At 38.4% G+C, this 10,261-nt stretch overlaps 1 protein-coding gene across 1 annotated transcript in view; it reads left to right on the forward strand.

The window, feature by feature from the left end:
- AKAP6 (A-kinase anchoring protein 6) overlaps positions 1 to 10,261 on the forward strand; it is a 212,129-nt gene that overhangs the window by 57,418 nt on the left and 144,450 nt on the right. The window contains exon 4 of the mRNA XM_057363796.1: positions 2,717 to 2,839. Coding sequence (XP_057219779.1) covers positions 2,717 to 2,839 — 123 coding nt within the window. The remainder of the gene's footprint in view (positions 1 to 2,716; positions 2,840 to 10,261) is intronic.

Below are 10,261 nucleotides of genomic sequence, written 5' to 3' on the forward strand. Positions count from 1 at the left end.
CTGTCCCCACAGTCCTGTCCCCGCGGTGCTGTCCCGTTGCCGGCAGGTGGCGCTGTGGGCCCAGGCACGGCGCACGGGCGGGCGCGCGGTGCTCCCTCAGCCGGCGGCCGGCGCGGCCCGTCCCGCCCTGCCCTTGCCGCGGCCCGCGCTCCGCCGCGCTCGGCTGCTACAGATGTGCGCTTCTGAATGGTTTCAATAAAATTTTATAGCCGTCATTTGAAAATTGGTGGGATTATTGTGATTTGTGCAGCCTGGCAGAAGAGAACCCGCCGGGGCTTGCCGCGGCCGCTTCTCCCCCTGCCGCGGGCTCCCCTCGGGCACCACGTCCCCCGCCGCGGTCCCAACGTGCCAGGTGGCACTGGAGCTTGCAGCCTTCTTTTAATTCTTTCTATTTTTTTCACTCCCTCTTGCTCAGATAACGTGTCTCATCGTGATTCTGTAGTAGACTGCATGTATATTTTTTGTCCAAGCCCCCAGACGAGCCCCCAGGCGTGCCCCGCTCCGCGCTGGGGCCCGCAGCCCAGCTGGCCTGAGCGGTGAGGGGACACACGAGGCTGCTGGAGCTGCATGGTTGCGASTGTCTGAGCACCAGCGCCAAGTAGCAGACATTACAACGCAGGCACGTTTTGTGAGAGGGCAGAAGTAACTCTGTGGCTAATAGTTGCTTTTCATACTGCTGCAAGCCTTCAGCACCCTTTTGAAGGCATACAGCCATTGAGTACTGCCGGCAGATGTTATATGTGTCTGTCTCCGTAAAATACATGACGCATATACAAGAGAGAGCCTTTTTTTTTTTTTTTTTTTTTTTTTTTTTTTTTGCTTACCATATCACCTTGTCTTTCAAGGACAACACATTGCTAAAACGCAGGCAGAGATTTATTGGAGGTACAAGACGGACTTTACTCCTGCTCCTCTCCCCCCCAGCTCATGTCTCCCACTCCTCTGCCAGTCTGGCATCTCTTTTGCTCCACTGTGAGCGGGAAGAAAGTAAGCGATGGAACAAGGGGAGCATCTCACCCCTGCCCCTGTCTGTAGCTTGACATGGGGAACATAGCCCTTATGGTATAGCCTGCTCTTGGGAGACAGGAGATGTAGTTACCTTTGTTACTTGCCCCAGAGAAAAGGCACATTGTCTCAGTCACCTTAGCCACTGGGTTGCTTTCCCTGTCTTCCCACTTTCTGGAATGTCCTGATAAACAGTGTACAATGAAATCTTCACAATGACAGTTTTTTTCCTTATAATGGTTTGATATATGATGGATTTCTTGAATAGAGATAGCAATAGTCTCCTTATCCTAAGGTCTTATGGGGACTCACATAAAAAAATTAGTCCTCAGAGTGCTGAAGTGGGTGCTGTCCTGCCTGCAGTATACGCTGCACCTTCCTGCCRGAGTCTAGCTTTGGTTCTGAAGCACTGCTGCTTCGCCTGGGAGCCAAGAGTTGATTGCTGGACCCTGCTCCTTGGCACAGTGCTGRACCAGAATGACTCTTCTACCATGAATTTTGAAGGAAGCATGGTTCTGCTTTGTCTGGCTCATTGCCATGGCACTTTACATARCATGGTTGTGCATCTACTGCTCAGACTCCTGTTTCTGTCTTGTTTAGAATTCCAGTTTATGTGCAACTTTAGGGAAGAGGATTTGGGGCCCTGAGACACTCAAGGAATCTTTAAAAGTTCTRTGCTTAGTTTGTTTTTAGCTATCTGAATGAACTAAAAGTTAGCAGAAATAATATAATAAATAGACTGGTGAGAGTGAGGTACTGAGCATGTATACTGAGTTGTTATCTAACTGGAAATTAAAATTCTCACTATGCTGGAAATTCATAGCTAATGACTAATAATATAAGCAGTATTAGACCTTGCTTAATCTAGTCTTACAACGCTTGTGATAGATGCACATTCCTCTTGAGAGTTAATTTTCAGAGTGCTTATAAACATCACGGTCAGTTTATTCCATTTACTCTCTTGCTTTGTGGTGGATAAGACTTCAGTAAAATTATCTGTACTCAGTATGTGCCTATAGAATCATCCAATCATGTAAATTCAGGGGCACTATTTTTAATCAGACAATATAATTGGTACTAATCTTGAAATAAATGGTGCTCCTCAGAAGCAAGAGCTCCTGTCTTCTCCGGAGCACCATCTGTGTGTCTCATATGCAATCAGCAATATTTATATTAAATGCTATATATTCTGCCTCATCTACTGTTTGATTTCTTCTCTCTGAGTCTCATGCTATATAGCAAAACAGGAATCACAGCACCCAAGTTCTGACAAATAATTTCTTCCCTCGGTCTACTATGTGTACCTTGTTAATGCAGCTTTGTTCAGTCCTTTTGTCAACACACAGTGCTCGTAGTACACCCAGTCTGCCCAGTGTAAGGTCTTAAGCTCAATTTTCATTATAATTTCTATGTAGCTCTTCATAGATCTCCCTCATATCTTCTAAAACTTTGCTGTTTTCTCTATTTCATCACAGTCATGTGGCTCCCACATTGTCTTGTCCCAAAATATCACATTAGATTATCCCCAGAAACACTGTTCTGCTACTCAGAAKACCGCTGTCTGTTTGTTTGTTGTTTTAGGCTTGTAAGAGGCAAAATTTTACTCTTTTGGCTTAAAAAGAATAAAATAAAATWGAGCATACATTTTTCACATTGCCATTTTGCTAACAAATGTGCTTTTCTTGTTCTTTCTTTTTTCTTACATGGTAAGGGGTTTGTAAGCAAGCTGGATGAATTCATTCACTGGTTAAATGAAGCCATGGAAACAACAGAGAATTGGACTCCTCCTAAAGCGGAGACAGACAGCCTTAAACTGTACCTGGAGACACACTTGGTAGGACAAGATTATACTATGATTGCTATCAGTAATTGAAGTGTTCTGCTGTGCTTTKTATTTGATTATTATTTTTTAATTACTAGTGTGAATTTATATTTTAATGTAAGATTTGCAGTGTTGCAGTTTATTTTAATGAAAATACCAACACATTATTTTCTGTATTTGAAATATGTACTGATAACTTTGCAAAAATTAAATTAAAAGGGAGAATTGCATTGCAATTCAGAATTTATGTCCAAACTGAAAGAAAAGGCAATAGCAAGAAGGGAAGAGATTTTCTTTCTGCTGATCATTCTAGGATTTTTACTAGAGAGTAATATTAACAGAAGTCTTATTAGTGAGAAACTTTTATTCTSTCTCCCACAGTTTTAACATAGGACAGTGTCATTTACATAAAATACTTGAAATAGTTATTTCAATCATTTAACTTGATGTGCATTTCTGTCATTTAATTAATACAGATTTATACTGTAGGTAGAAAATAGAGGCCAATGTATGCTGTTCAATAGGTAGGTATCTTTATAGGTAAACTACTCCAGCCAGGAAAAGGAAAATAAAAAAGTATGCAAAATAAGATAAGAAATCTCCTCTCCTGCCAAAATTGTAGGTTCTTGCCAGTATGACATGGTGATAGCATTACTCAAAGCCAATGACCCAGCCACCCCAGCTACATAAAACAGTACATTAGCTGAGCCCACATCAGATCATCAACTCCCAAAGCTCAGTCTCATTTCCAGTCTCTGATAATCTTATGGTAGAAAATTATTTGCCAGTCCCAGGAAGTCACATGATGCATTACAGGAAAAATGTCATCTTAATCCCTACCGTAATGCTGGAGTGACCATTATTAAATTAATTAGCTATACATCAACCACACATACAATTAGAACCAAAGTGAAAACTGTCTTCAGGATCTCAGCTGTACAGAAAACTCTTGCGCCTTTTTTTCTTGAACATTGCTGTTGTAGTAGTGCCTAGGGGCTGTCACTGGATTAGGTGCCCATTTTGGTAGTCTATCAAATGTGGTATGAAGACACTTCATTTTTGCCTTATATTGCAAATTTTGGGTTTTGTGGCAGAGTTCAGATCTTTGGCTTGCTGTCTATACGTGTTCACTTCCATGATTCCCATTGTGTTTACGGGTGCTCTGAAGACTCAGAGCACATAGTGAAATCAGAACCTCAGAAACAGCATTGGTTGCTTCAATTTGTTTTCCTTGTACACTGCAACATGAAACTTTCGATGAGATAAGTTTTTATGACTCAAATTGCAATTTTCACTCTTGACTGGATAAGAAGAAACATATTCCAGGTAACAGGGCAATCACCAGGCTGAATAATTCTCACAGACAGTTTCTTTTTCCCTTTCTTCTGTGGGGAGGAGCACAGTAGCTCATTTGCAGGAAAATTACTTCCAACTTTGCCATGTGGTTCTTGGGGAGGTGAAGCCAAACCTCTCTATATCAGACTGGAATGTGGAATGGGAGCTCAGAGGAAAAATCCATCATTGCTAGAGGTAGTCTGAATAAATGAGTATGTGGGCACTTGTATAACCTCACTTTCCCCTGTCAGTACTTAGGCTCCCAGCTCCACTCTGTGTATCTGGGGTAAAAAAATCCTCATTTACTTCAGGATCACTACGCTGTGAAACAAGTTGGGATTTTTTTTTTTTACTTCACTGCAGAAGTAAAATATCTAAAAAATGGTTCAGTTTCAATATAATAATATTATAATTATTTTATGGCATCTATAGCCAGTGAAAAACTCACTGAATAACCTGAAAAATCATAACTGAGTTTTGKTTTTTTTGATTTCAGAAAATGTATSCTATCATAGTAGTTTCTACCTAGCAGAAAATGCAGAACATTTTTGTAACACGGAAGATAGTTATTTATATTAACTAGATTGTCAGCTTTTCAGTGGCTTTTATCTGTCAGACATCCTAATCTGTGTTTAAACAGAAGTATATGAACTTCACGTTAATCTCACTTTTGAAATTTCCCTTAGCTGAGCAATGTAAGACAATGATTTGGTCTGATTTGATCCTGGTTTCTGTGARGGGCTTATACTTCTCATTTTCTTCTTTTGCCAGTCAGGTTATACATGTCAGACTCACTTAAGCTGTGTTGAAGCAAAGGACTTAGAACTTTACAAGATTAGGTTCCAGACTTATTGGTTTATAATACAGAGACTGGTAGTAAACTATCTGGGAAAACAAAGAAAATGTCTTGGTTCTTTCTTATGTACTGCATCTACACCAGCACATATCATAATTGTTTCCTCGCTAGTGCAGGTTTTCTCATCACAGAATGAGTGAAAACTCCATGTAGGTAAGTATTTTTATTAGTACAGACATGTCCTTAGCCTTTGGCACAAATTATCAATTCCGCTAACTGTGATACTGTTTTCTTGGAAATACTTTTGTTGTAATGACAAAATTAGTGCCATGAAGAGAGGATATTTTGCATTTTTGAATGAAATCTCTTTTGTCAAAATTGAAGAAGATGAAATATCAGAAGCAAGAAAACACAAAAAATGTACTTGTTCCCTTTSTCATTGGGTAGGAAAAATCCTGCAGAGGTGGCAAGGACAAAGTTGTGAACATCCTCAAAATTTTTCAGTATGTAAAATTGTAGATTGTCACTTTAGGATTCCAATGTAAACTGTTGATAAAAGTTTGAATTTTAAAATCTCTCCTCACTGAGCCTTCCTTTTCTTCATCTTTGACATTTCAAGAAATGGTGTGGCACAAACACTTAAATCGAGTGTGTTTAAAAAACAAAGCATCACAAGACATCTACAGCATCAACTTATGAGAATCTTTGCATAAAGTAATGCACATACAAGGAGTCAAATCTCCTGAACAGGATGGCAATGTGAGTCTCTATTAAAAGTGTCATAGCATGTTATACTCAGCTTATATTGGTATGATTTCCCAAACAATTGTCCATGGTAATTCTTATTCGTTGTCTGGCAATACTGTCCACAAGGATGTTAATCTACATTTTGAAGCGCACAGATATTGTTTGTCTATTACTCTTGGCTCAGAGCTGCCTAGAGCGGTGTCTTTATAACTGTCTGAAGTTCCCACCTGGACAAATCCTGAAACAGTGAAGCAGGATAGGTAGAAGTCAGCCTCTCCTCAATTTGGTTGGTTTTCCCRATTATCTCATCCTCACAGAGACTAGCTGGGGAGTTCCTGGGCCACCAAGGGAATTCAGACCTAAATGCACTATGCACATAGGCACAGGCCTGATCCCCAAGTGCACCACAATTATAATTATCAACTGTAAGACACAGCGGCATTTCATTCTTAAATCAAAATTGCAGCTTAAACTCCATAGATTTTTGCCATGATGACAAACCATACAGTTTGCTAAAGAGTATGATTTTTTTTCTACAAATTGAAAGGTAGTCTACATCTTGGTTGTGCCCTGAAATATACAATCTTCAGCTTGGAGGCCAGTTTTCTTGCAAATTATAAAGCCCAGTACCCTGATATTCTGCAGAAWAGAAGTTGCTACATGCTTCATTTTAGATAACACCAAAACACAAATCTATAAATGAAAAGGCTCTCAAAAATCCCTGGAATAGTTACTGAAATTATTCTTTCAATTTTACAGGTCTTCACAACTCAGTAATGTTGGTTAAACTGATTTTGGAGCTGTGTGCTTCCCATTCATATGGAAGAGCTGACATGGAGCAGCCACCACTTGAACATCTGGCACTCTGCAGGCAGCCACCCAAGCCAGCAGATGTCGAAAACACTAATATGTTTTCATAAAACAGGCATGTTTTTCAGCAGAAATCTACTTTTCCACAAAGGCCTCTGTCAGTCCTACTAGATAAAAAATGAAGCAGGTTTTGAAATYTTTTAACCATTAGGTTAAGATCAGTTCCCAATGAAAAGATAGYTTCACCTTACCAGAAAGCAACTTCTGAAAATGGTTTCTGATTCACTTGATCTTTTGTACCTTTTCTTTAATGTTATGCTGAATCTTGCCCATTGGCACCCTGATCAAAATTAGCTATTAGCAGACTCTAAGTGTAGACATGGTAGTGTGCAAATCAGTTTGCATCAAAAACAGTATCCTGAAGGCAGCTTATGAGCTGAACGCATCTGTCTAGGTGGTTCTGCTTTGCTTGTGAAACCAATCAGACTTTCTAACCAGCTTGACAAATAAGAATTCACCATGTGTCTCTTGACCACTTTAGTTTGCTAAAAAAGACATTTAACATTATCTGTAGCCTGATAATATACAATGTTCAGCACAGTAAAGAAGTAAGCTAGCTAATGTGAAGAGCAGCTGAGGAAAAGGTTTAGACAAAAGGTACTGTATATATTTGCTGAGGCCTGGAACTTTTAATTCTCTAGTCTTAACTTTTTCCTTTGTTGTTAACACAGAACTTTGTTTTCTGGTTGCTGCRTGACTCCTGCTTGTGTACTGTAGTGTGGTCTGCCCTTAGGAAATTTGTACTAAGCCATTTCTATGTCTAGAGTCATATTTAAGTGACACAAGAATTTTAAATGGGAACCTACAAATGAAAAATATCATATTTAATGTTTATTTGGGTGCAAATTTTTAAATACCTCTTGCATTATTAGTAGATGTTGGCAAACAATATTTTTTTCAGTAGAGATACAACTAACTAAGGTAAAGTCCTCTTAGCAATTTGGAATTRCCAGTCAAGCATTTTTGTCCACTTTTGTCCAGTAAGACTTCCCTAAGTCTTAATTCTTCAGAATTTCTGTAAAATTCTGAAATCCTGAGTACAGGGAAGATAGAAAAGAGAGTGTAATGAGACATTTTTCATTTTTTCTTCAAAATTGGATAAAGAATGTTTAGAAGTTCCCATGAAAATGTAGTTTCTTCCAAAGTGGTTGTTGCTTTTTTTCCTTTTGCATGAGAACATGGTTATAACCTGCCTACATTTAAGCTTGAAATTTGAAGGAGAGCAAATCATAGAACCTTCCTCTGGACCCTCTTCAAAAAGGTCCATGYCTTTCTTGTATGGGGGACCCCAGAGATGGATGCTGCACCATAGCTGGGGGTCTCATGAGAGCAGAACAGAGGGGCAGAACTCCTTCCCTCACCCTGCTGGCCATGTTGCTTTGGATGCAACCCAGGATATTTTGTTTGGTTTTCTGGGCTGCAAGGGTACTTTGTTGGGTCATGTCCAGCCTCTCATCCACCAGGACCCCCAAGTCCTCTGCAGGGCATTTTTTGATGTTTGCTGTCATTGTTTCTGTGGGTATAAGATATCCTTAGGAAAGATGGAAGCTTGTGGTTTCCTGTTTCTCCAGATTGCACAGAGAGGAGCTGTTTGTCACTTGTAGAGAGAATAGAAGAGGATGACCTCCTTGAAAAAAAATAATTGTTCATACCAGGTTTATTTGTTTCTTGCTTTTTTTAGGCAAAAATATATTCTCTGTTTAGTTGAAATTGTTCTGTAAAAACTAAAAGTGGCTAGGACTGTGTATAGTTATTGCAGTACAAAGTGTGGTTTGGATATGCTAACTGATAATTTCCGTGAATAGTAGTTTTTTGGTTTTCTTTTCAGATCCTTGTTTGTAATTTTTACTCCAATTTAGCCACAAGCTTGTGCCRCATTGTAGTCCATTTCAGCCAAGAATTGGTTCATTATATTAACCTTCTTAGTCACCATATTTACTTTATTTGTTAGGATCTTAAAAAYATCATAGAGCAAACATCATTACTATTTCAAAACAAATTAGACAAGTTGATTCATACTGGCATTTACTTTCTGTATATAAAATTTAGATGTCATCTCCACACAGAACCAAATTCTTCTTAAGGTACAGGCGCTTGATTTTATTATCTAAAGAGAAATGAAATAGGAATTTTTCTGTCTCCATTATAAATGTTTCTGGCCACATCATGGCTCAGCACTTTCTGAGCTGTAAACAACAAATGCTTTCATATAGAAAATAGATTGTATTTTCACATTTAAGAAATTGTGTTGGTGAAGTAATGATGCTTCAGTGGTATTTCATGATACCTGATTGTCTGTTTGTAACAAGACTGCTATGTCTGAAAGAAAAGATCATTCTCATCTCCCTGGAAAATCTCATTTTCTGAAAAATTTCAGTTTAGAGAAGTATTAAATACCTATAGTTATTGAAAATAAGGTTAAATACACATGGCTTGGGCTAAACTACTGACTGTCTTTGTGGTAGCAGTGGTATTGGTAATTTTAAAGGTATTAAAGTCTCTGAAATGGCTAAGTTATGTACTATGTCTTTGCTTTATGACAATTTCCAATGTCCATGGSCACTAATTTAGATAATTTTCTCAAAATATGGAATATTTTCTGCAGGATGATGGTGCTAAAAAGTGATCACCACAAGTGGCCTTATCTTCTGTTTTTCTAAGGACTTTGATTTGAATTTGTTTAGCCTGTTGCTAGATGAAGTTTTTAATTTTTTTTTTTTCAATCTTGAAATGCATTTTGGATATGCATGGGTACCTGAATGCGTGCCCTTTTTTATAGGAAGCAGTCTGCAGAACATACTAATCAGAGATGTCGACTAAACTCAGCAGATTTCACTGGCAAATGAAATTATTTAATAGGAAGTAAAACAGCAAACTTAAACAGAATACATGTATATTGCCAGTTTGACTGTTATTCAGTTTTTAAAATCTGTAAACCAAATAACCTCTATGTAAACTTTTCTGTTTCGAGAGTTAAAGTAGGAAATGTTKCTGTCATTTTAATACATTTGGCTCTATTATAGTCTGAATCCAGAGAGTGTCTAGTTGCTGACTGTGGGAAAAATAGGAGTTTCTAARCTCTTTGGACAGTTCTTCAAACTAAAACAATATTTTTGGTGACTAAGGAAGAGTAAAAGCAGGTATATAAGGAAGAAAATCCAGGTATATATACCCTGCTAATAACAGCACTGCTGTCCTGATCAATACAAAAATAGAGCATTTGATCTAAAGATGTTTCCCATAAGGTCATGCAATGAACAAAAGCTGACACATCTTTTCTATGTAAGGAGAAGGAGTGGGCTGTGTTTACACCCCTAGTAGCACAGACATAGATCTATTGTGATGGAGATTTCTTATTACTATATGTGTTTTTAATGAAGAAAGGGAATGTCCATTTACTATCTTCCTGTACACATAGTCCCACTCCAGAGGTTTATTTTGTGCAAGCCTGTATCATAAGAAATAGTTTTGTTGTAATTTTYCCAGAGACCTAATACTCTTAAGAGTACTACTTTTTTTCTAAACCTATCTTTCAAATTTGTAGGTACCTACCCTTGTGTAGGTGCTTTGTACAGCTGCAAATTAAAAACAAAACAAAACATTTACTTTTTTTTTTTATTGGTTCAAACCCCCAGATTTATAGAGTTTTGCATAGGAAGGGGATAGGGCCCCATTATAAAATGTTG

The sequence above is a fragment of the Malurus melanocephalus genome, unplaced genomic scaffold (genome assembly GCF_030028575.1).
Source record: "Malurus melanocephalus ecotype Western Australia unplaced genomic scaffold, MMel_1.1 scaffold_0, whole genome shotgun sequence".
NCBI classification, from domain to species: Eukaryota; Metazoa; Chordata; class Aves; order Passeriformes; family Maluridae; genus Malurus; species Malurus melanocephalus.